Genomic DNA, 26,027 nt, shown 5'->3' with positions numbered 1-26,027 from the left:
GGGTCTAGATGGCCCCCTGGTTTCTCATTATTGAATAATAAAGACTTGAGTCAGTAGTTACAATGATTCACCATTTTCAATATAGAGATTTAAATATAAATATATACAACTATCTCTCTTTTAAATACACTCGAAGTCTATACTCTGTATGACCCACTGGTGCTTATATAACTAAATGTGAGTGTATGGGTGTAAATACATGTTTATCATTTTTATAATATATATGTGTGTTGGTTGCATCTAACTCCTGCGTGTGCAATAATGTTTTTCTCTCTGCTGAGGCTTACTTCTGCAGCCTATTGTTTGAGACAACAGATATAAGTTGCGATGGGAGAGGAGCGTCGGGTTTGGTGTGTATCCCCCATTTCCAATTATAGATGGATCATTACAGACAGCGGAGTCCTGAGAAGCCAGACATCTGCTCCTCACATGAATGCACTCACCTCCTAGAGACCAGGCTGCCATCATGCTCTGGAAGCTCGTGGAGAATGTCAAGTACGAAGATATCTATGAGGTGAGCCGACACCCCCAGATGCATCTTAGAGCTTTGCAGATAGAGAATCTGAAGTGCTTGACGCCCCAACTGATATATATTTTTAAACTATTTACTCGCAGATTCCCGGGCGGTCTTCTCAGCTTTCTCTAACTTTTAGAAAAGCTGGCTCGGGGAGACTTCGCTCTTCTGAAAGAAAGAATTTAAGGGTGAAATCTTGCAACTTAACTTAGGAGATTTCTTTTTTCTTTTATTTTTCTTTCTCTATCCTGCCCCCGCCCTCCACCGCCGCCTTTGGGCTCTGGTGGGGAACGTGGTGCCACTGAATGTGGGCAGAATATTAGCGAAAATAGAGACTCTGATAAAGGCAAGGGCTCTCCTCGTTTGGAGAACGGGGAAGTATTAGGTTTTTAAGCCTCATCTGTGACAGACACGGACTTTTAATTTTTATTTTCAATAAAATTTCTGGAATCAATAACAAACGCATTCAAATACAGAACCGAAATTTTGAGCAAGGGAGACAGACAGGCACAGATGGACGTGGATAGAGCTACAAGCCAAGGAGCCGGACAAGACTATTTATTTTCTATTTTCGGGTGTTTTGCTTCTTTAAGGGTGTGTGGGTCCAGAGATCTCAGCCACCCCATGTTTTAGCATTTTTGACGTTTTCTGTCCACGTTCAGTGCTCAGGGTTCCTTAGCGCTGAGGGAAGGACAACTCTTTCTCGGGCAGGAGAGGTTTGTTGTTCCGCGGGGCCGGGGACCGCGCTCGGCGGGGCGGGTTTCACTCTTCCGCGCGGACCGAGGGGGCTGCCCGGCGGCTAGGAGGGGCGCGGGGCGCGCCGCGGGTCTTGGAAGGGGCGGCCAGCTGGGTCCCCAGAATTTCGCTCCGGGGCGTAATGGAAAGGCCAGGGACACCCCAAATTAGGTGCAAGGAGAAGGCGGGAAGGGAAGGCTCCAAGGAGACGTCGAGGGACAGAAGAAAGGAAGAAAAATTTAGAAAAAGGGAAACTGAAAGCCGAAGAGGAGTTGTGGAAAGGGGGAGGGGCGTCGAAGCAGGCGAGCGGGGCAATGAAGAATGTAAAGAGAAAAGTTGTAGAGAGGAGGAGAGAAAGGGAAAAATGGTCGACCGAGCGCGGACAGCGTGAGGTCGCAAGCAGCAGTCGCAGGAGAACGCACAGAGGTTCCCCCAATGGCTGGGGAAGGAACGGGATCTCTCTGCTCCGGGACGACTCCTGAAAGTAAGGCGGGGAGCCGCTTTGTAGATACTAGGAATGGGCAATTCACAGCAGCGGTCGGCAAGCTCCTTACCGACGCCGCAGCCGCTGACCCTGTTCTCTAGGACGACTGGGGCTCGGAAGAGTTCCGGGCGGGCCCCGCCGCCACCTACTCGTGTCCCGCAGGCAGTACCCGTGCCTCAGTGCCCCCTAGCCTTGGAGAGCCCTGAATTGGCTCCTAATGTGTGTGTGTGTGTGTGTGTGTGTGTGTGTGTGTGTGTGAGAGAGAGAGAGAGAGAGAGAGAGAGAGAGAGAGAGGGAGGGAGGAAGAGAGGAGGGGAGGAAGGGAAAAAAGAAGGAAGGTAGAGAGAGAAGAGCGATTCATCTTTCTGAGGAATGATAGTTGGGGTTTTTCTTCCCCCTTTGTGGTTGTGTAGTGACTGTAACGAAGAGCCGCGCCTCTGCGCCTGGTGGGGTTTGTTTCGGTCCTGCCTCTTTTTCTTTCTTTAACCGGCGGGATAGTGGTAAAGTCGAAGGCGCTAGAACTGTCCTAAAGAATGTGTGGGCCCCGAAGTGGGTACAACACCGGCAGGGATAGGGCCAAGGTATAAACAGCTCGGGGTGTCATAAAGGGATTTCGGTGGATATTAAAAACGTAATCAGGATAAAACTCGTTCTTTGATTGTGAAAAGTAAACTGGCTAAATGGAAAAGGAGGGAGGGAGAGAGGAAGAGGGAGGGGTGGAGTGAATCGGGAGAGAGGAGAGAAAAAAGGAGAAGGAGGGAGAGGGGGAGAGAGAGAGAGAGATTATTACAGGTATTCCTGTCTGCCTAAATTTTCTGCCCAGAAAACAGGAGAACCCGCGGTGGAAGGAGCCTATTTAAGTCGGGAGGAAGGTTGAACTTTAACAGAAATGGCAGTCAGGCCAGTTGAACGGGTTCCTGAAACATCCAAAAAGGTTTTCTGTTGCCCCTGGCTTTACCTGGAACGGATAAGTTTAGTGTACTTGAAGATTGATTGCATATATTTTTAATGGAGGTGAAAAATCGCAGACTTCGTGAACACTAAAGAGGGAAACCCTCCACAAGGAATGCAAAGCCCCCATCTTGCCCCTGTCCTTTAATAAATAAGCCTGATCTCCTACATTCAGTAAAAGTCTGCAAATGTTAACTGAAATAACCGGGACCCACCGGTTAACTTTTTTCTCCCCCTAGAAATGATGAGGCATCAGCCTTTTTGTTTTGTTTTGATTTGTTTTTTTAATCTGCACACAAAGCACCCAGGATGATTAATTCTTGCCTGTAAGAAAGTCTCACTCCAGGTACAAAACGGACATCTACGTTCTATAAACAGCCCCCAGCGCTGCTCTTGCTCCTTGCCTTGTCCAAAGGAGCAAGGGCTGCTTTACGCGTGTCTCGGCTCAGTTAATTGAAGTTCTGCCTCTTTCCTGCTAAACTTTTTCCCCAGTCTGCCTTTGCCAGCCCCCTCGTCTGATTACATCTAGTAATTCTCCACTGAATGAACGTCATTTACAATAGTAGGGGAGCTCTGCGCTCGCTGCTGCTTCACGCTCCATTTGTCCTCCATTCTCCCTTTAAAGTACTCGTGTAATATTAATAGTCATGAATATCAATTATTATGAGGCGGTGTAGGCAAGCGGAGGGAGGAAGGGGCGCCCGAGCAGTCTGAGCCCAGCTTCGGGTGGAAGAGGACTGTATCTGGAGCCTCGAAGAACGGCAGAAGAAAAGAGGCCAAAAAGACAGCTAGAGACAGATGAATAATTCTGTCTGTGTGTGACAGGCATCGGCAATCTTGTTGGGGGGGGGGCGTTTTTGTTTCTTTTTTTTTCTTTTTTGATGGCTTGTCCTGGAAATACCTCAAGCTTGGCTCCTGTGTCCAGCTCGCTTCTCTGCTGGACCCCTTGATTTTTTTTTTAAAAGTCATTATTTGATTTTTAGCAGTAACCAGGCTTTTTTTTCCAGATGTTAGTCCACACCTATTCATCCATGGTGAGTTTGGATTCACGTTGTACCAGAATTGCATGCTCCCTCCTTTCACTGTCTCTCTGTCTCTGTGTGTGTATGTCTCACTCTCTCTGTCTCTTTTCCTTTGAGTGCCTTTGGCTTGGTAATTTAGCACCATAATTGGACGAGGCTGCAGCTGCTTCTCTCTGCATTGTGTGTTCTTCCTCTGAGCTCCATGAGTCAGCTGGGGAGGGGGGAGGCTAAGCAGAAAAACTTTTTTTTTTTTTTTTTTTTTTTTTTGCCATTGCAGTATGGAAATTTAGGCGACTATTTCCACAGAGAACCTAGGGGAGTTGACCATGGCATTTCCACAGAGAAGAGGGAGAAATTTACACCCCCCCTCCACACCTCCCCCTTCTCTTTTCACTTAGTTTACCATTCCAGATAGGAACAAGAATAAGTTATCTGTGGCTCCCCTCCTTACCCCAGGTCCTTCATATTCACACTCTGGAGTATAATAGTGTTGGAGTATAATAGTATATAGAAAAGCAACCTTAGAAATAACTCCTGCAAACCACAACTCAATTTAACACAGGCCCAAATCTGTTTCAATCAAAAACTATTTTGGTTATTTAACTCCTTTGATGAAGGGAGGGATGACTGGAAACTCAGATCAGGCAGACTCCTCAGAGCTCCTGGAATTACTGGGTTACATGAGGAGCTCCTGGTCTGTTGGCTGTGTTGCCAGTGAAAGCAGAAGTTGGTTTTTTAACAGGAGAGGCAGGGCAGTAGATACTATGAAGTTTTACTGTTATGCATTGGGCCTCTGTAAGAGAAGAAATAGCTTAAAATGCCTAGAAGTGCAAACACCACATGTAAGATTCCTACACTTCTAATTAAGGCATTTAGAGTCTCCCCCATACACATACCCCTCCTTTCCCTCACTCCCTTTGCCAGCTTTGGACTCCCCAAAGAAGGGTCAGATGTTGGTTAAGTGGGTGACACTCCCCACCCCCATTTTCTTTTTCCCCAAAGCCTCGCTTTTGGAATTGCTGAAATCATATGGCCCTCTCAGTCAACTTGGGGGTCTAAGTTTCAGACTGTGGTTTCCCCTGCCCCGGGATCAACCTACGAAAGCCGGGCTTCTCCATCTGTCGCTTGTATTTTTTTTTTTTTTTTCTTCTTCTTCTTCTTCCTCCCCTTCTCTTCTCTCTCTCTCCCTCTCTCCACTCCCAGGACCGGCACGATGGCGTCCCGAGCCACAGCTCGCGGCTCTCCCAGTTGGGCTCGGTGTCCCAAGGACCCTACTCGAGCGCCCCGCCGCTGTCCCACACCCCGTCGTCGGACTTCCAGCCGCCCTACTTCCCGCCCCCCTACCAGCCGCTCCCCTACCACCAGAGCCAGGACCCTTACTCCCATGTCAACGACCCCTACTCTCTAAACCCACTGCACCAACCCCAGCAGCACCCCTGGGGGCAACGACAGCGGCAAGAAGTGGGCTCGGAAGCCGGCTCTCTCCTGCCCCAGCCTCGGGCCGCCTTGCCGCAGCTCTCGGGCCTCGACCCGCGGAGGGACTACCACTCGGTCCGCCGGCCGGACGTGCTGCTGCATTCGGCGCACCACGGCCTGGACGCGGGCATGGCTGACAGCCTCTCACTGCACGGCCTCGGCCACCCTGGCATGGAAGACGTCCAGGTAACCACAAACAAACGAAAAAGTCAATAAACAAATAACGACTGTCCCCCGGGATGGGGGAGGGGAAGGGGAGGCGCAGCTCTGTCACTTTGAGGGAGGTTTTTCCCATCTTTAGAACAGTACCCGCTGGATATGACATATATAGCTGTGTATGTGTTTATGTATAAAACTAGCTCTATAGGGATGACTTCTGGAGCTTAATTATGAAAGCCAGAACCACCAGAAATTAAGTCATGAAGGAAAAAAATTGTGCGTGTCTTTCGCTGGTTTAGGATCATCAGGATCAAAGCTAGGTGTTTTCCTCTGTCTAAACTACCCAACTTCTGCATATTCTCTAGCGCTTTGTGTCAGGAAGCTCGGTATCCTGACCCCACCCCCTCCCCCTCCAGCAATGGCTTCTCATAGTGGGCCTGGCCTTCTGACTCTGCCAGGTCTCCTGGCCTCCAGGAGGTTAGGGCTCCAGCATGGAATCCCTGGGTCCTTCAGGAGCTCCGGAGGTTCCTGCTGGATTTGAATTTTTTTTTGCTAAGCACGACAATGCACATTGGAAGAAAGACCTGTGCTGTGTTCATCCAAGTCAGGCCTTGGTTTGGGGGTCCAATAGGCTATAGAGCACTTTTCCAAGATAAGTGAGTTCTAGCCATCACCTGAAAAATGGAATATTTGTGGAGAGACTCAGATAACCATAATTCAGTTTGGAATTCCTTGAGGACACATACCATTTTGGAGATTCTTTGCTTTTTGGTCCATTAAGTGACTGTGGGGCAATATTTGCCACCTCCCTCTTTAGTCCATTAACACTGCTCTCCCCAACCACTTTTCTAGTTGAAGAGGTATCACGTGTTTATTTCTTAAAACAAAAGGCTCAAACCACCACCACCACCCACTATCCCATCTGCAGCCTACACAATGGAGCTTGATTTGGATGAGAATACTTCGTTAAACTAAACAAAGAAACATCAAAGAAATGATTCTTAAAAACTGTCTGGGTGATTCTGAGCAGGTCTCCTTTTTCCCCCTAATTTAAATTGTCTTCAGGAAAGATAAATATGGTTGAAAGGTCTTTAATTGACACTTCGGTCTCATTGGCATAGTCATATACACTATGCATCATTTTAGATATGTTTCTGAAGCAAAGAAAAATGAAATGGGAAAGGGAAAAGGGTGCACAAGTTCTTGTTTTTTACCTTGCTGGGAAAAAAATTTTTTAATGGCTAAAGTGTGGTGACAGCTTCAAATGCTGCCTGTGTGTGGTCTATGGTGGTTTATTGTTTTAAAGGAAATTCAGTTATTATTTTTTAAAAAGATGGAATTATCTGATTTGTGGCTGGATTTACCCATAGTAAGAGTGACAATTTTGTTGATTTTACTGAGCTCGACTCTACCTTTCTAAGATATTGTTCATTTTGGAATAGTGTATGAAAAGGGAAATATATAATAGGTTTTATTTGTTTTTTGTTTGGGGGGATTGTTTTTTTAATGCAGTGGGGTAATATGTGTTCGGGCCGGGGGGGTGGAGGAGTTTTTAAATTAATCTTCCTGAGTATGGTTCAAAGTGCTGAATAATGAAGGTGGATCAACTCATTACCGTTAATGTTGGTGATGCTAACACCGGCCGGGTCACCACCACCCTGCGGGCCGTGTGGCTCAGGCGGCCGAATCCGGGAATTCCTCCTAAGAAGCCGAAACAGATTTTTTTTTTTTTTTCGGTTTAAAATTCTTTTTAAAGATAGAATTGTGAGGGTTTTCAGTGTTTGGACAAATATGAAGGGTGAGAGAAAACATAGCCAGGGCAGTGCGCATTTGGGAGAATACCCTTTCAAAGCGTCCGAGAGGATTTTAGAGTGTTTGTATGAGCAGAGCGCGGCGGGTGGAGTAGCTGCCGTCGGGGATATGGTCCGAAGCGGAGGAGGAGGGAGCTGAGAAAGAGCAGAGAAAGAGCAGGCCGGGCCCTCGATTATCTCCACGCCCCACCCCCTTGACCCACTCCCTCCGCGTCTCAGTCCCCCGCGACGTGGGGACGCTCTCGGGACCTTTTGGGGACGACTGTCAGTGTAAGGGACTCCGCGCCGGTTCCAGGAGAGAGGCGACAGGGTCTCCACCGCGATGACAGTCCTTATGGGTATGGGATGTGCTTGACGTGGACACACGGCAAGTGACAAAAAAGATAGAGAAGGAGATGTACCTAGGACCAGATCTTTGGATCCAGAAGCTGCGCTTAATCTGTTCGATCCGGAAGCATCCACGCCCGAGTTAGGGAGCTGGAACGCCGGGGCTAAAGTTACGCGAGCTGGTCCGGCTTTCAAGGTTCCCAGGATCTACGCTGGGTTGGTTGGGCAGGTCCAGTCTTTAGGGCCAGTCAGTGAGTGCCTCCGTCTGGGTCTCGAGGTCACCAAGCTGCGGACAAAACCCTAAGGGAGCTGCCAGCAATCGCGAGGAACACTCCCCTGGCTGGGCGTGGGGGTCAGGGAGTCTGGGGTTGCTGTACGACCTAGACCCACACACGAGGGGCCTCCGTTCTGACCGTAAGGGAAGAGAAGGAGAGCTAATTAACCAAATGCTTCTAATATTTTTTAAATGAAACTATAAAACCCTGTCAATTTCTATTTCAATTTACTCACAGGGGCTGTTAAACTAGCAAATCGCTGTTTGGATTCTGGGTATGCTACATTTCACTCATTGTGTCTGTATGTCTGTGTGTGTGTAAGGGGGGGGGAAGGGGGAGAGTTGAAAACTCAGAAAACAGCATCGACAGAAAGAGGGAGAGAGTGATGACGTGTAGTTTGGGATTTGTTTAGTTGTCATATACACCACCTTTTCTTCTTCAATCTTGCTTTCTGATCTCTAACCTCTCATCACCTCTGCCACCAGGAATATGAACATGTTAAGATACCCCCCAAACACACATGCACACAAATACTCAAGCACACCCTAGTGTCTTAAAGCAACCCCTGGTATCACTTTTAACTAAAGAAGTCTAGTAATTACGACTCTGAGTTGTTTTTCTGTGCTTCCGCATGCAGTCCTAATTAAATCTTTACGATCCTCCCTGTGACGATTAAGCGCCAGCATGCTGCGTGAATATCCTGTACAAAAACCCAGCAGGCGGCCGTAATTAGATAGAAAATCAGACAAGAGCCTTCTCATTAACTACCACAACTACCCCACGTCGCTGATGAGGCGTATATACATATTTACGCACCGACGTGAGGGTGAGGTGTGGATGCGCATGGGTCCAGGCCGGTGTGAGCGCAGGTCTGCCCGTCCACTGACACGGGCGAATATTACTGTCCTGCGTGGACACATCGCCCCTTTAGACACGTGATCACAGAAAGGCGAGACCTGTGTGTGCGTTTGTGTGTGCGTGTTCATTTGTGCGTGCTTGGGGTCCCTTGGGGGAGACTCGAACAAATAAAAACGAAGTTTTTTTTGTTTTGTTTTATAAAAAGCTTTTTACTATTTCTTAAGATGTCTATGGCATGTTGCAACATGGAAACCCGTTCTTATGGAAAATAACAATTTTCTTCACTTTTCTGAGAACAGAAGAGTCACTTTTAAAAATGAAAAGAAAACAAATAAACATGCCGCCTCCGTGATTAAATCATCTCATTTCCAATGTGAGGCTGTTTTGGGTAGATAGTCTCTTTCTTGTGATGAACACACATCTTGTCTGGGGATGCATGAGTGGGTGGGAAGTGCTGTGAGAATACCTTACTTTCAAGTCCTTTGCTTTTTTACTTCTTTGTAGAGCAAGTGACAGATTGGTCCAAACTTGGATTTCAAAGGACTAAGGAAAGCAGCCATATATTTCAGGGAGACGTAGCATTTATTTTCATTAGGGTGGAAAAATCCACTGCTTTGGACACCCTGAGATGCACAGCCAGAACTGTTTCTGTGCAGCCTGCAGTAAGATACTTGCTCCAACAGCTGTTTACTCTCAGAAATGCCGCCAATGCCCAGGGTTGAAACTTTCCTTCTCTGGGGTGAAACTGGCACAGAAGATAAATGCTCCTTGAGATTTACCTCGGTGCTGATTGGGAGAATATGGGCCTTTGTGTGTGAATGTGTGTCTGTAGTTACTGCTCTCCTAACAGGTGCGATTCTTGCTGGGAAGCAGGAGCAGGAGCAGCAGCAGCAGCAGTAGCAGCAGCAGCGGGGTTGGGGGGAGGGGGGGTAAATTGTGCAGGCTCCGACGGATTGTCGGTTTGCAGTAAGAAGCTCGCACGCGGACAGGAACGTGTCCGGACTGCAGTGGGTGTGCGGTCCTGGCAGCTTACAAACGTGTTCCTATCTGTTGCTGTATGCATTCCATTCCAAATTGCTCAGACTTTAATTAAAATCCCATAATGTAAACTATTATCTATTTGTAAAATGGCTCTGGGGTTAAGATGCACTGGGATAGAATAGAAAGCAGGAATTGCTCTTACTAATATTGGTGAAAATCTTTCCGCAGTTGCCAAATTTTTACAATTCATAAGAATAATATGAAGGTTTATATGTCAGTGTAATATGCATGTTTATGTAAGAACTAAATCAATATTGCATCCCAGATGCCTCCCACAGTTTCCCTCTACTCCTTCTTCCATTGGAAGAATTTATAATTCGGGTGAATTTAATTTCTATGTCGATTTGGAGGTAATAAGGATAATAATAAAACCTCCCTTTGTGAATTAATATAAATGGAAATAACAGAAACTCCGGTTTGGAATGACATGATTTATGTGTGCAATTCTGTAATATCCAGTCAATTTGAATAGTGATGTTTTTATATTCACAGTCAGTTGAAGATGCCAATAACAGCGGCATGAATCTATTGGACCAGTCCGTCATAAAAAAAGGTATGGATTATATCCCCAAAAGTAAGCAAAGTTTTATTGTGCATTAATATCTTTATGGTGAGTTTTCAATTTGAGGGACTTCATTATTTTGTAAGACACAAATGTTTGTTCACAACGATAGGACAGCGGCTTTCTGGCTGGGTGAAAGGGCATGTCGGGAAGACGGAAATAGGGTGGGAAGAGGGAGAAACAGACCAAAGCCTGAATGAAAGAGACAGAGGGACAGAGACTATTGCCATTCTTCTCATGGTACTTTTGGTAGCCGTTCTGGAAACATTTTAAATAATTGATCCACCGTAATATGTGGAACTGGCAGGGGAACACTGCTTCCAAAAACGTGCTCAAATTATTTCATTGATAACCGGAGTTTGCTGATGAAAGCAAGGTAACCTTCGTGTCGCTGAGGTAACCTCTGTGTTGTTGAGGTAGCTAGCCCCTTCTCTCCTTGCTTTTGAATTTGATTTTTGGCGGTAATTTTATTCCCAGTTCTCTGTGTTTTATGAGATGTTACTCCTTATTTTTTTAATTGTGCCAAATGTGTTGCTAAATATGCACATCCCAAGAAGCTGAGACAGCCTATGCGCATTTCTAAATCTTCCTACATATGCATTCATGATTTAGTGTGACTGTGGAATCACCCCATACTGTTAAAGGGCATGTGATATTAACAAATGTTTGCAGTCTCTTGTACAGCTGTAAGCAAAATAATTAACTAATTAAACTAATTAAATGTAATTACAATAACTCATTTCGGGCGTATTGCAGCTGCTTAATTTTTCCCCTCTTCACTAACAGTCGCTGAGAGAATGCCTGGTGATTAGTGTGGCTGCTGAAAGGCCTGAATTGTCACTCACATGCCACAAATTTAGGAGCTCAAATGTGTAAACAGTGCAATCTTTAATTATTGCGGGAACTGGTATTTGGAGATACGATTTTAACTACTGTAACCCTTCTTTAGCAATGCTGGAGAAGGCCTGTCCTTATGTTTGGTGTAAACAGTCCGCAGTTTCAGTCATTTATGATTCATTTGAGCTGCATGACATTCACAAAAACAATTAAAAGAAAAGATGCTTTGGAAAGTGATCCAGAGTCAAACTGGGATTGTAAAAGGGTTGTGATAAAAGGATTCCAAAAAGGGTGCGGCATTCTAGATTTTCTTTGAGGTTTGGTGAGGGAAGTGTGCTTGAAATGGTGTCATTTGGCTTTGGAATGTAATATCCTGAAGAAGAAGAGAAGGTTTGGGGCAAAACTATTTATGTTAAGTGTTGCACCAAATCTTTCTCCCTCTCTTCATTAGATAGTGTACTTCCAGTTTTTATTGCCAGCTTTTGGGTTCGCTAGGTGCTTAGACTTGCAACTGTGCTGACAGCTCACTTACATCATTTCCTCTTAGGTCTTCTCTTTTGGTTGATTGCTGGGTGGTTTGGAGTGGGGAACGTCTCCATTTTTGTTGCTGTTGTTGTTTTGTTTAGTTCCCCCATCCCTTTTCATGGGAAGCTAGAACCTCATAGCTCAAGGTTCTGTAGCCTAACAACATCATTTGGGCTGGCAATGGGACATGCCCAACCAACAGCCAATCAAAAATGTGATTAATAGCCAAGCCAATTAAAATATTTGGAATTTAGCTTGCCTAGCAAAATAGAGATGAAAATATTCTTAGATGTGAGATGCTTCGATTTTAGGGCTTGTAGGTGTTTGTCAGCAAAAGGTGAAAAATTCATATATTTAGGATATCTCTAGAAATTAAGAAAAAGAGAATATTGATTTAAAGTTGCTGGTTCTGTTTAGGTAAAACAAGAGTACCCTTTATGCTTCCCCAAAGCATTTTTTTTTTTAATGTGAAGCTTAAAACTTCTAAGTGGTATGCCAGTGACCTTAATTGATTCAGGAGGCATGATATGAATATGAAATGTTAGGTCAACTCCATTATTGAACATTTGAGATGTTTGTTTTATCACAGGAAGACCCTAAAATCACATTTTTATTGTTAGAATGCTATGGGCAAAATTGGAATAACTGGCTGATTTTATTTTTCTAAATTACTATGACCACTTAAAATAGTGCTATCTATGGGTTCATTAGCCCTTTCTCTGACCTCTGATTTCCCATCTTTGCCACCCACTCAACCTTCATGAGGGATGTTCCTAAGAGATTGGATAAAAGAAGAGCTGAGAAAGTTTTCTGAACTATATATTCTAAATTTCAACAACTGGCAGGGGACTCAGTTGCTTAATTTATTTTCTAATGGGCTTTCAGAGAGATTTAAAAAAAATTCCACCTTATTAATAAAAGGCCAGCAACTGGCCCAGCTTTGGGTGTCCCTGGCTCTGTTCTTATGAAGCCAGAAGACTTAGACATATGGTATATGTCTCTGTTTCTCTGTCTTTCTCCAGTTGTGGCTGGGATCCCTCCTAAAATTTAACCAGTCCATTTTTTCACCCTTGTTGATATCACACATAGATTACAGGCTTCCTCTCTTGTTATGTTTGCTATCTGGGCTTAGCTGACATTTCTGAAGTAATTTAGTTAAGAGGAAATGAGTTGTTCCCAGTAGAGAGTGCAAACGAGTGGAGTGAAGGTAGCCAGCGTGATAAATGGCTCTTTCATTTGAAGATCTCCAGAGCTCGTTTACGGCTAATTTTCTGTATTGGCCCCCTTTGAGCTATTAATGCAATCGGCAGGGACCGTGGCCCCTTTCCTCTTAGCTGCCCCATTAGAGCTCCCATTAAGCTGCCGAGTCTCAACTCCTTGGCAGGAGTGGGGGAGTAATGAAAGGTGCTTTTTAAACTCTCCTAATCTAAACCGGCAGAGGGTGGTTAATACGATTTGAAGGGGGCTGGTCAATGAGCAATCAATAAAGTAATAATGAGAAGGATGCGGTACATTAACAGTCTAAAAATCCAACTAGACATTAAAAAATCATTCTTAACTCTCAGTCCCGTTAAGATTAGGAATGGGGGGGGTGGTAGGTGGTCGCCTAGCTAATATAGATGATCACTGCCACCTTCATGCAGCCTGACTAAAAAACGGCTCACCTAGGCTTTAAGAAAAAGTTTTTGGTGTTCTTAGAGGTCAAGATGCAATCTGTTTGACACCTTAGACAGCAGAAAATATGCTGGGATTTCTTGGAAAGGCTAGTGTGGCTGGAGTCCAAAGTCCAAATGTTGTGACTGTGGGGCATTTTCATTGGTCTTAGGGATATCCTGTTTGGTTAGTTTCAGTTCAACTTCAGTTCTCTCTCACTCCCTTCCCTTTCACCCCTGTTAGTTCTGGACCCTTCCCCACAAAAACACTTTGATTTCTTTCTGGAGGGGGTTGGGGAGCAGGTTTAAGAAATTGCCAAATTTTAATTACAATGGGTTCTGTTGGGGTAGAAAGTAAAGAGTGTCTGTCAGAATCTCTCAAGGTATGAGATTCCTCTCAAAGGCAGAGGTTGGCTTTTGCAGAGCTGAGTTGGATCCTAATAGGTATTTAGTCAACAAGAAACCCTGCGATAAATTCCAGCCCCCCAAGAGTGATCAGAACTCATAGAATTTCAAGGCTGGAAAGGTTAGACACTCTTCTCCAACCTCTCAAGTGTGGAAACTGAGACAAAGAGAAGACACATGACTTGAGATCCCACACAGCAAGTATGTGATAGGACTCTACTCGGGATCTAGACTTATAGACTTGCCCCTAATGGATGCCAAGATTGAATATTTGTAGTTTGATTTTACATTCCAGCTTTCTTTATGGGGCTGCTTTTATTTTTCTTTTCACATTTGTACACATGTTATACATGTGGAATAAAATTTAGCCCTCAGGTAGATGAGAAATGGTGTGTGAGGAAAGCAGTACTCTGCTGATGAGAACTAATTATTTCAACCTTGGGGGGCCACCCTATACCAATGCTAAACCTAAGTCAGCGTGCCTTTCAGAGAGACCTACCCCTTAAATCTATAAGGTGGGTTGACTTCTGCCCTTCTGCTCACCAGCAAAACAGACCCACAGAGGTCTGTTTCCAGTCAGGCACAAAGATCTCAAAGTTATGATTACATACTTAAGTTTAAAGAGGAGAATTTAAGAGCTAGCTTATTAACATTTTGGCTCTATATAGTCCACTAATGAATAATATTTTCTCTAAACATTTTTCCTTCCTCTTTCTTAAATAAAACTCCAGTCAGTGTAATGAAATATTGATTGGCTTGTGAACCTTTTTTAATTCTCCCAAACATGATGCAGGGAAAACGGGAGGGGAATAAGTTTTGTGGGTGTTTTAAATCCAGAAGTTGGTCATGCCATCCAACTGAGAACTGAAGAGGAAATTTAAAAAAATAAATAAATAAACACCCAGTTTTAATGTATGCACAGAAAATTGTAAACATGTAAAGAACTGAAAGCTTCATGCTGAGTTTTGCCATGCTCCATTTCCTTACCATTTCCTGCTGTCGTTTTAAACCTATCTCAGTCATCTCTGGGTTCCATGAGCAGGAACAGTGTGCTCATAATTACTAACAAATCAACCGGGCCCTGTTGCTCTCTCAGTTTATTGATAAGCTGGAAGAAAGCAGAAGGGAAAAGACAAAGAGAATAAAGTATGGGGTTAATCAGCTGAGCTAAGCAGGTGTGAGAGTGGTGGGGACGGGAGATGATAACAGAGTTATGGACTTAAAGGAAAGCTGGGACAAGAAATGGGTAGGATCTGGTCTAGGATATCAATACTGGGGCCAGAGTAAAAGTGAGGTATAGAACCTGGGGATGAGAGGGTAAAGAGTGGGAACGATTGTGATACTTGAATTAGAAAATGGAAATGTAATCAGAAGCACATTAGTTCAAATAGTCTGTGTGTCTTTGAGAGAAAAAATAACTCCCCTCAGATAGTGTGCTGATGGAAGTGGACTGGATGTGCAGGTATAATGTGTATGCAGAGAGGTACAGCCCACAGGAGGGAGTGAAAAACATTCCCCAAAGGAAACAGCTCTTGTCAGGTAAATCAGACAATTAACAATAGTGAAATTAGAGGGCAGGTTATAAAGTGTCTCTAAAGGCCTGGCTTTTCAAGAGATTTGTCATCTGTGACTGTGAGAAGCCGGTAAAGTTCTAATCCTCCGGAGATATTCAGTTATCCAGTGTAGGAATCAGGAACAGAACTTAGTATTTTCAGCCTAGTGTTGCTGTTGTTGTCATTAAAATATTGTTTTAAAATAATATTTGCAGATAAAGGATTTTTTTACTGAGCATCAAGGATGAGATTTTTATACAGTTTATTTCTACAGTTCACACCATGTTAAAATTACAAAGGGCCATTTACATTTGGGGGGAAAGTTTCTCCAAGGTTATGTACATAATGTCAATTCCCATGATCATAAAATATTTGTTTATGGTATCTTCAATATCATGGATCTCATGTTGTGGAGAAAAAGATAGATGAAAACAGATCGTGGATGTTGTGTGAGAGAATTACATGATATGGGGCGTTCCCTCCCCAATCACTGTCTGTTAAGTGACTTTAACTCCAGTGTCTTTGACACTCAAATCTCGTTAATGCTGACACTGGGACTTTTCATTGGTTCATTCTCTAATGTGAAACAGCTTCACTGATGAGAGTATCATGAGCATCATGGGTGGGGGGAGGAATTGGAGAGAAGAAAACCCCTTCTGCAGGCCCCCATGAGAGTGAAGATCACCTAACATCGTTCATCTGCCTGGAACAAGGTCTTGGGCTCTGTAGACAAATTCAAAGATCAAAGAAAGATTACCAAGAAGCAGCAAAAGGGAATGCTTCGGTCCCTCACACCTCATCCACTCCCTTAGGAAAGCCCTTTTCCACAAGGTGTTTGAAAAGGGCCAAATGCAATTCATAGGAAATAAAAGATTTGGGACCTAGCTGGCTTTTAGGAGTCTCCTTAAACAACTGCAGAGGTTTAAATGCTGGAATCTGTGATAGAGAGAATCAGCTGTTAGAAAAATAATCAGCATTGATTAGCTTGTTCCATAAAAGGTGGATATGCAATTAGCAACTTGTTTGACGTATAGGATTCTCAGACCCAGATGGTAGAAAGAGTGTATCTTGCACCTGCCAGGGTTATAAAATGGGACAGCACCTTTATTAAAGATGCATGTTTCAACAGATTCCCTGTACTGGTGATCAACAAATACTGTTTGAAGACTTGGGGGCTTTGTTTCCCAATGGAAGAAGCAAAAATGCAGGGCAGGTCAGGAGGAGAAGTCACCTGCCCAGTGGCCTTGAGAGTCTACAGAAAGAAAATGGGCTTGAGCGGTGTAGAAGTCCAAGAGGCAAGACTGCCAGGGAACCCGGAAGTTGACCGCTCACTGTTGCTCATCCCCAGCCTTCTGATTCCACTGAGCCCCGCCTCTTCCTGACGTGCAGATGACACTGAAACACAATTAAACAGAAATACAGGCTGGAGAGGCTGAATGTGCCAGGGTAGCAGTGGCAACCAGCTGTCAGCTCTTATTAACTTCTGCATAAAACATACCTTGAGTGCGGTTTGTTATCAATTACTTGCTGAAATGAAACAACTGGGGCAAGGCAAGACCGCCGCTCATATGAATTAAAGTGATTGGTTGATTGATCAGGGCACCTGTTGTAAATCATAACCGCTCCAAACAATCACCAGCCAGTGCTTTACGTTAATTTGTAAACAAAATTCATGTCACTGCAGAATTGCTTTCACTGGAGACAGCATTTGGGTTCATTTCTAAATGAATATATTATTATGCAGAAAAGGAATGGGACCCACTTCAAAGAGATGAGCAGCTCTTTTGAGTCCAAGTCTCCTGCCCAATGGTAATACTTGGCTGTTCTTGGGCACATCATCTGGTGGGGTTCACCCTGCTGGTCCTCTCTGGTGAGGACTATAGATGTTGGTCCAATAGAAGAGGGTGGGATTCCCTTAAAGGTCATTGTTCTTACAATTTTATTTCATTGAATGATGCTAATCACCTTTGGGCTTCAGAATCAAATGTAATAGGCATTATTATCCTCATGTGACAGATGAGGAAACTAAGATTCAGAGAGGTTGAGTAAGGTGCCCAAGGTCACACAGCTAACACTTGATGGAATAGGATTTGTCCGTTTTCACAGCACAATCCAAGCCCTGGGTTGTATGTGTTCTTGATTTGTGTATTGTGCGGGGTTGCTGCAAGCGACACCCATGTCTGCACACATACAGAGTAAGTTTCCAGAGGAGTGATGGCTTTTCTGTTTGTTCCCAGCGCTCTGAACGCACGACAGCCCCAGTGGAACAAACATTTCCTCCCCAGCTTTCCTTGGCCCCTGTCCTGTGGCCTTGCCTCTGCGCACGCCCTGACACATTCTATCAGCCGGTCACCAGGATCGAAACCCGGTCACCTTTACGGTATATTTTATTTTTCTCTCTAGTTCCGGTTCCTCCAAAATCTGTGACTTCTCTGATGATGAATAAAGATGGCTTCCTGGGAGGCATGTCCGTCAACACCGGCGAAGTGTTTTGCTCGGTCCCGGGCCGCTTGTCTCTTCTCAGTTCAACTTCCAAATACAAAGTAACTGTGGGGGAAGTTCAGAGACGGCTCTCGCCCCCCGAATGTCTCAATGCGTCTCTCCTCGGCGGCGTCCTCAGAAGGTAAAAACCCCCAAACCAGTTTTTACTGGGGAAAGCAGGAGGGAGCAGGGATTCAGTCCAACACACACAGGAGGGGCTACGCGGTTGCCTAGCAACCGGGCGGCGGAAGCGCGGATCGCGTTGACCGTGCGGGGAGCGGCGGCCGCCGAGTGCGCGGGGCCGCGCGCGCAAACGCCACCGCCCTGGGACCTACGCCCGCGGGTCCGCGTCGCGCACGCGCAGCCTTGCTCTCCTGCGGTTTGCACCGCACCCTATCCCTTCAACTTTCCCTCTAAGTGCCTGGTGCCTTCGCTCCCTCCTACCTCGGGGATGCCTCCAGGGCGTTTCCTAGCCTAGGGACCTTAATGTATCCTTTTGGGCGACAGCCGCGTATTAAACACAAGACTGCGACGCGGGACAAACACGCATACTTATCTAAAGCAAAAGTTTCAACTAGCAACCCTCCTTTATACCTGCAATGAGCTCTGATATTTCTCTGTTGTGTGACAGGTTTTCAAATGAGTTGGTGACGGGTTAAATTAGCCTCCCGACCTACTAATGCATTGTATTCCGCAGTTGGAAAATTTCTGTTCTATATTTGTAAACTTCTTCCTTTAGTAACAATAATACCAGCAGCAATAATAACAATAAAAGAATTTTAGAAGCATTAACAATATTTCCTTGGGTCATTCAGTTGCTCCGCAATATTGAAAGAAGACAATCCGTAGATTCCAGGTGGAAACTGGGGGGAAGGTGGCTTTTTTCTTAAGATTTCAAGCCTCTCAACAAGTTCCTGCCAGCACCTGAGCACTTTGGCAATTCTCCGCGCCTCCCCCCCCCCCATGAAGGTGACACTGTTTGAGATGAGCTTTACAAGTTAATCCATCTGAGTTTGGGGGTCGAGATTCGCTTTTCCTAAGAGCAGCTGTATCCTGGAAAAAGGTCTTGTGATCTGGAAAAAGGCCCAGACCTCAGCATACACAGGGGGAACCTTGGAAGGAAGTAAGGGTGTGACACAGAGACTTTCTCATTTTGAATCCTCTTGCTCTGGTCTACTTTGTTTCAGTGTTCAAGTGAGTCCTGTTGAGGCCCAAAGCGTGGAAGTTCCTTTGAATCACCCTTTGGGCATTGAGCGTGTGAGTGTTTGTGTGTGTATGTGTACAATTTGCTATGAGATGTATAACCAATATAAAGTACTTATCATGGTGCCTGGTGACTGAACTTCTAAAAATGTTAGTTTTACTGCTATTGTGATTATCAGCATCCTTACTTTCATGTTTCCTCACCTGTTAACCTAACTCCATTATACAGAGACTCTTGACCCCTTGCTCTCACAAAACCCACCTGTTTCAGCAAGCACCTTCTCCTCTCTAAACGACTGACTCCTTTCCTCTTTTCAGCCAGGCTGTGCTCACCCAGTTTTTGCTCACCACACTGATTCCATGTCAAGGAGGGAACGTGTGTGTGCGTGAGTGCGCGCGTGTTTCTGCATTTGCTACTTCTACCTTCTCTGGACCCACAACCTACACTCTAATTATTCCCATCTGGTATCATTTTTTTTCTCAGGAGATAAAAAAAGAAAAAAAAAAAAGAAAACGACTCATTTTTTTATGCTCTGTATTGCAGAAATTAAGCAAACCTCAGCAAACTATCAGCAAATAACCAAAAGGAAGGGAAAGAAATGTGCTAACCTCAAGTTAAAACCTCTTCAAGCTCCACTGGGCTTTAGATTGCTAAGTCTAAACTTTGTTTCAGGAACACTTGAGGTTAATCAGAATGTTAATTCTTGCAATTTCAGAGCCAAATCGAAAAATGGGGGGAGATCTTTGCGAGAAAGGCTAGAAAAAATCGGTTTGAATTTACCTGCGGGCAGGCGCAAAGCGGCAAATGTCACGTTACTCACCTCCCTGGTGGAAGGTAAGCAAGACGTGCGGCCATTTCATGAAGGGGTTGAACTTAACTGTCGGCCGAAGGCTGACATTTTACACGTTTCATGATTAACTGGAAATCATTGTTATTGTTGTGCCCTTATGAGTTGATGTCAAGCGACTGCTTGAGAGAAGTTCAAAGGTTCTTTTACTTAGAGGGAACCGGCAGTGAGAGGGAGGCCAAGCTGCTGGGTGAGGGTCTCTAAGCTCTCAGGTCCAGCCTCTGAGCCAGTGAAGGGTCATCTCTGACACAGCATCCAATGCACCTTCTGTATGAACTCTTGCAAGAGCAACTCCCTTTGTAAACAACAATCCATTCTACACCCCTCGCCCTCTCCATATTTCACCTCTTTATAGCCAGTACTAGAAACTGCTGTCCATTTATGAAACTATTATTGCATTTATTGTAACCTAATGGTTACAATAAAACTCATGTCACTCCCTGGATCCTATCTCCTGCTAATGAGCTGGGTCTTATTTTTATTGAAATGTAGCTTAATAAGGACAGTGATACCTAGGATAAAATTGGGGTGGTGGTGGAGAAGCATGGAGAGTCAGGTATGATATTTAATTGTGCATTCATCAATTGTGAATTAAAGGTCCTTAATTGTAATAAGCACATTCTAATGTGCTCATCAGTTTGGGGGTTGGGATGATAGTTACAGTGCACAAATAAACAAGATTGCCTACATTGCCTACATAGTCTAGAACAAGAGACTCTGCAGTTGAGTTTGTGGAATGGGGAAGGGATAGGAAATACAGTCAGATGATCCTAATGGAGGAAGTCGAAGAATTTTCTCTATAGCCTAGCATGTAGATGTCTTTTATTTTCTTCCACTTTTATGGATGTGATATTATGACATGCCTGTGAGGAGTGGGTCTTTGGAGGAGGAGATCTTAGAATATTTAAGCAGCACATAAAGTCATCACAGTATAAGCCTTGCACTTTGCCATCATTGAAGCAAAGTTGCCTAGTCCAAACCTACCCTCCAGGGACAGCAGTCACCGAATTTCCAGACCACACTTATTAATGGTTGACTCTTAGCCTGGGGGTTTCACTTTTTGCCCTTCAGGGAACTGCTAATATCACAGTCCTCATTTTGAAAAGCAGACAAAGGTAATCTCGGCCCAAGATAGGCTTTTGGGTGGAGAAGTGAGGAAACTGGAAAACCCACTGAAATTCTGATATTTGGTTAGCGGTTTTCAGTTTTATGAATCATTGTAAGCACCATGCCTGAAGTCTTTTGTTGTGATTATGATAATGATGATTAAAAGTAAGTCATGCTCCTTAAAAATAACGTAGCTATGCTATAATTTAACATATCTCTTTTTCATATTCGGGATCTTCCCTGGAGCCCCAGGGTTGTGGTTTAAAGAGTTGTAATGTTTTCTTTAAAGGGGTCTGCTATATAAGCTGAGGAATCCCTCAAATGCCTGGGTTTTCTATAGCTGCCATGTCACCTTTGTGTAGTAGAAAGTCCTTAAGTAGGAGGATGATGACAGGAACCTCTGAAAGGGAGAAATTTGAAACTTGACTAGCAGAAAAACTGACAAGGAGAATTATTTCATTGCTGCATAGAAACACTTTGTATTCATATGTGTTATGTGTATATTCTTAGATATATGGACATATGTACACATGGCTTTATGTTTGTATATTAGTTATTAATAATAATTTTTCTTATTTTAGGAGAGTCAAGATGACTTAAATTTTATTTAAAGCAGGTGTAACTGATGCTTTAAAGAAGGGGAGGAGGATCTGATTTGAATATCCAGCCAAATGTCTAGGTTCGGTTGTAAGGTGGCTCCTGAATTATTGGCCTACCTTTCCCTTAAAACAAAGGGAGAGAGTGCGTAGCTAGGATTTGGCTGGAAACACTTTTAGGGAGAGGCTGGGAAGAGGGGCAGCAGCCAAGTTTTCCCCACCAACTTCTATTATATTCTGAGAATCATTTCCCCTTTGGGCATCCATCTCACGTTCGCTTTTGTACTCAGCAGTCAGTCTCCTCTGTAAATACTAGCAGAGCTGGCCAGGGCGGGTCTCTTGCCCTGGGGCATTTAGGAGTGGGTGCTGATTATCTCTTTGGCTGCTGTCTTTTCAGGAGAAGCTGTTCATTTAGCTCGGGATTTTGGGTACATTTGCGAAACGGAATTTCCCGCCAAAGCTGTTTCTGAGTATCTGAACCGGCAGCACACGGACCCCAGCGACCTGCACTCCCGAAAGAATATGCTGCTGGCCACCAAGTGAGTGCCCCTCGCCCTCGTCTCTGCCTCCCACCCCGAAGGGCCATCCTCCTGGGAGATGGGGCAGAGAAGCGACGCGAGCTCAGAGCGTTGTCTAGAGGTAGTTTCTGCGGCCGGCGGAGAACTGGCTAGGAAGCCCTGTCGGCTCCCCTGGGCCTTCTGAGTTGGTGGACTGTGGGGCTTGCAGCAGTTCTCTTCTCCCTTTCCAAGTTTCTGGGGGAAGATGGTTTTACCAACTTGAATCTGAGCTTTTTTACACTTCCCTTCCACGACCCTGAGGATGTCAGGCAAACCTTTTCCGGGTGGGTCTTGTTCCAGCTTTAGCCTAAATCCCTAGATGCCTACTTCTGCCTGGGTTTCACATCTGTCTCCCTGTCATATCCACACGGTGATGGGTGCATGCTCAGTGTGTCTGTATGTCACCCACGTGTACCCATCTCGACCCACAGCTCTAATTACTACGTTTCCAACGTTGCTGTTTGTCATCTTCCACAGACTTGTAAAATTTACTACAACTCCAGAGGGGAAAATAGTAAATCTCTAGCTAAATTTAGATCTAGAGCTCATCTGAACTTTTACAGTGGGTTTTCTATTTATTTGATTTACTCCTGTCTTTGGCTACGATGTCATATTATTGGTGTTTTATGGCCGGCTCAGGCCTGCAGTGGGCGGTGCTGCGTGCCCCCGCACGTTTCTCTCGCAGGCGAGGCCCAAACAGCGGCGCTCATTTATTTAGTGCTCGAGGACGCGGTTTGTTCCGTTGACAGCGTAATTTAAAGAAATATATGGAAGGCTGAAAAATCATTTGCTCAAATTTGTCCAGATGTTTTTGAGACGTGATTGGAATTTGATTGCCCCTTTCCGCAGGGTCAAAAAATATTAATGTCCCAGTACTTTAATTGCTTACAGACCCTGGTTTGGGCTTTGAAGATTTAAAATGTTTGACTCTAAGCATTTGTTCTCTCCAGTTCAGAATTTCCTTTTTGGCACTTTGGTAATGAGTACAAACTTACGAAATGACTTTAACCAGCTCTCCCAACGATCAAACCCTGACACCCATCCTCTTTTGAGAAGGTTTTCCTCTGATGTACCAAGTAGTAATAAAATAGATCTTTGTCAGCAGATTGACCTCTACGCTCTGCCTAGTGTCCGGTGGCTGGGGACCTATTGGTGCTTTATAGAATAGGAAGGGAAAATTGGGGAGGAAGGGGTAGGACAACAATAAAGTATATAAATCTGATAACAGGATTCCACAAATAACTCTAAGAGATGCTTGTAACTGACCTGCCCCCGCCCCCCACCCCGCCCTGCCCCCGAAGCTTTGGGGCCTCTCTTAGGCCAGCACTTGTTAACCCTGGGTGAGCATCAGAATCATCTGCAGAGCTTTTTCAAAGTGTCTTTGTGTGGGGCTAGCCCCAAACCTCCTGAATCTGAATCACTGGGAATGGGGTTTTTGAGGTGTATATTTGAATACCACTTGTACCCCCAAAACATATAGGTGATTTCTGAGGTACGCTGTGGCTAAGAATTACCCTACCTAGGTCCAAACCGGTACCTATTTCTTTTTAGTTGTGAGGATGTATGTTGTGTGTTTCAAATGGAGAAACCTGAATGGAGAGAAGGTGTCTCTTAGTGTTCTCTGCCCAACGGTGTTAAAACCAACAACCTTTCAGCTGGTGGACGTAGGGGGGTAGTTTTTCCGATCTAGTTTAGCCATTGCCTCTCTCCAAAGTGGCAGTGCCCCAGGTGTGGATGCCCCAGGGTCCGTTACATCTGCCTTCAGGCATTGGCCCTGTTAACCTGTTGTCCAGGACAGGTATCACTATGTGTCTGCCAGGTCACCCCATAGGGGCCGTGGGACTGGAGTGCTATAGATTTGCTTTTCTCACTGCCCCATAAGCCAGGATGGAGGCAGGCTGACAGGAGAAGGCTGCCAGTCTGTGAAAGGCTGTGGCCTTTGGGATGCTCTGTCTCTGCCCACTACCAGAGCGAAGCCATTTAACCTTCAGGGCTAAAACACTCCCAGCCCATCCTATATTAAACATTTCTCAAATAAGCCTCATCTACAGTTAGGCAAGAAGGATTTCTAAGGCTTGGAGATTCCTCTAAATTCTAGGTGCCTCGAGGAAATAAAAACGTTCAACAAATAAAAATCTACTCTCCCCAGTGTCTTAACCATCTACCTTTAGGTTTTATTTAAACAATTGTGGGAATCCTTTTATATATTTTAACAATCCTATGGTATAAAGATTGATTTTCAGTAGCCAACACTTAAAAGAAAGAAAGAAAAAAGGAAGAAAACACCCCCCTCCCCAAACACTGCAGGTAAACAGATTTTTGTCTTGAATGGAATCAGTATTCTCTCCTGGAATAAACAGTTGCTTGCCCTGGGCCATGCAAGACTCCAGCAATCTGCTCCTGTGCCAGGGACAGGCTTGTGGCTGAGGGGCCTAAATCTTTCAGAGTTTTTTGCATCTGATCACCAAGCGGTTGGAGAGGCAGGGGAGAGAAGGGGACTTTAAAAAGAGATTTCCTAGCACAAAAATATTAAATATTCAAAATCAAACACTAAAGCCTGGTGGATTTCCCAAAGCAGAATCTATGCGGCAGGAATGGAGGGGAAAAGACTGAAGGGGAGAGGCGAAGGGGGAGGAAAGGCTTTGCGAGGGAAGGAGTGCGTTACTTCCCCACCCCCACCTTCCTTCCAGTCCCAGCTGCTCGGGAAGGGAGAGGGCTGGGAAAGGAAACAGAGCGGAATCGCCCGCATTAGCCTCCGCTCTTCGATGATGACCCGGCGCCTCTCTGGGCTTGTGTGAGCGTCTCCTTCTGATGCCAATGCCAACGACACTGAGGGTGATTTTCTGTTCTCCCCTTAACGCCTTTGCAGGCAACTTTGTAAAGAATTTACGGATCTGCTGGCGCAGGACCGGACACCGATCGGCAACAGTCGGCCCAGCCCCATCCTGGAGCCAGGGATCCAGAGCTGCCTCACGCACTTCAGTCTCATCACGCACGGCTTCGGCGCCCCAGCCATTTGTGCCGCGCTCACTGCCCTGCAGAACTATCTCACCGAGGCGCTCAAAGGCATGGACAAGATGTTCTTGAACAACACCACCACTAACAGGCACACGTCTGGGGAAGGCCCAGGTAGTAAAACTGGCGACAAGGAGGAGAAACACAGGAAATGAAAAAATTAAATAAAAAAAGAAGGAAAAATGTTTTAAATACAAAAAGAAAACAGAAAAAAATTTTAATTTTAGCTTTAAAATATTGGATTGGCTTTGGAAGAATTATATTAGGTAGAACATACATACAAAAAATTTAAAAAAAAGAAAGCTAAATAACTTTAAAAAAAAAACCTGAGGCGTACAACGGAGCAACAATATCGTTTCTCAGTGTCTATTTCAAGATGCTCTTGGAGACAACTGCCTGGATTTTCCACTTCGGTTCTTTAGAGCTTAGTAATACTGATAATAAAAGAAAACCATGATCCCTCCCCCTTTGGAAAATAAACATAAGACTAAACATGAAAAAACACTAACTTATTGGAAGAAAATCGGAGAAACGCTGGTGTCAGTGCTTTGAGAGCTGGTTGACTGAGACGCACGAACTTTTTAATTTTTAATATTTTTTTAGGAAACTTTCTTGCAGTTCCCTCCCCTCCATCCCATCTCAACCTTTCCCAGACACCTTTTTCTATGTTCCCCTCCTTTTCTCACGCTGTTATGGGAATCTTCCGGGATGAAATGAGTGTGAGTTAGACCATTTTGCATTGTATTTTAGTCCCCTTGGTACTCCCGACCCGGCCCAAGCCTAGCGTTCTTAACTCACCGGTGCCCAGCTCCCTGACTGTTTGAATAATTAGGGATGGTGGGGGCGAGCGGGGCGGGAGGCCAGCTGAGATGCAGGCGATGGCTTCAGTTTTTGGGGCCGGCCAAGCAGAAGCTTCTGCGGCTGAGGAAAATCCGGACCAATAAGTTGATTCAGACTCATCAGCTGTTCCTTTCAGAAACGTGCTAGTTCCCAGCCTTGACAGCATCTGCATACAGAGAACCTTACATTTGTT

General features: G+C 44.9%; 1 protein-coding gene across 2 annotated transcripts; it reads left to right on the top strand.

Annotated features, from left to right (window-relative positions):
* Positions 1 to 433: 433 nt before the first annotated feature.
* Positions 434 to 25,196, top strand: TFAP2B (transcription factor AP-2 beta). Of its 2 annotated transcripts, none has more exons than XM_037843527.1 (7): positions 434 to 514; positions 4,910 to 5,368; positions 10,146 to 10,206; positions 17,591 to 17,810; positions 19,588 to 19,706; positions 21,820 to 21,961; positions 24,849 to 25,196. In XM_037843527.1, the coding sequence occupies exons 1-7, from the start codon at positions 434 to 436 to the stop codon at positions 25,147 to 25,149; spliced, it is 1,383 nt and encodes a 460-aa protein (XP_037699455.1). In that variant the 3' UTR covers positions 25,150 to 25,196. The 2 variants fall into 2 exon arrangements, with proteins under 2 accessions (XP_037699455.1, XP_037699454.1); XM_037843526.1 differs by lacking the exon at positions 434 to 514 and adding an exon at positions 3,692 to 3,718.
* Positions 25,197 to 26,027: the final 831 nt, after the last annotated feature.

Source organism: Choloepus didactylus, chromosome 7 (assembly GCF_015220235.1).
Source record: "Choloepus didactylus isolate mChoDid1 chromosome 7, mChoDid1.pri, whole genome shotgun sequence".
Taxonomy (NCBI): Eukaryota; Metazoa; Chordata; class Mammalia; order Pilosa; family Megalonychidae; genus Choloepus; species Choloepus didactylus.
The sequence above is the reverse complement of the archived record's forward strand: the minus strand, read 5'-3'. Positions and strand labels throughout refer to the sequence as shown.

What these genes read in the sequence shown, in the direction of transcription:
- TFAP2B (XM_037843527.1), top strand. Translation starts at nt 434, where the DNA reads ATGCACTCACCTCCTAGAGACCAGGCTGCCATCATGCTCTGGAAGCTC. An exon ending in CCAGTCCGTCATAAAAAAAG is followed by an intron (nt 10,207 to 17,590) that starts GTATGGATTATA and finishes TTTTCTCTCTAG; the next exon opens with TTCCGGTTCCTCCAAAATCT. An exon ending in AATATGCTGCTGGCCACCAA is followed by an intron (nt 21,962 to 24,848) that starts GTGAGTGCCCCT and finishes ACGCCTTTGCAG; the next exon opens with GCAACTTTGTAAAGAATTTA.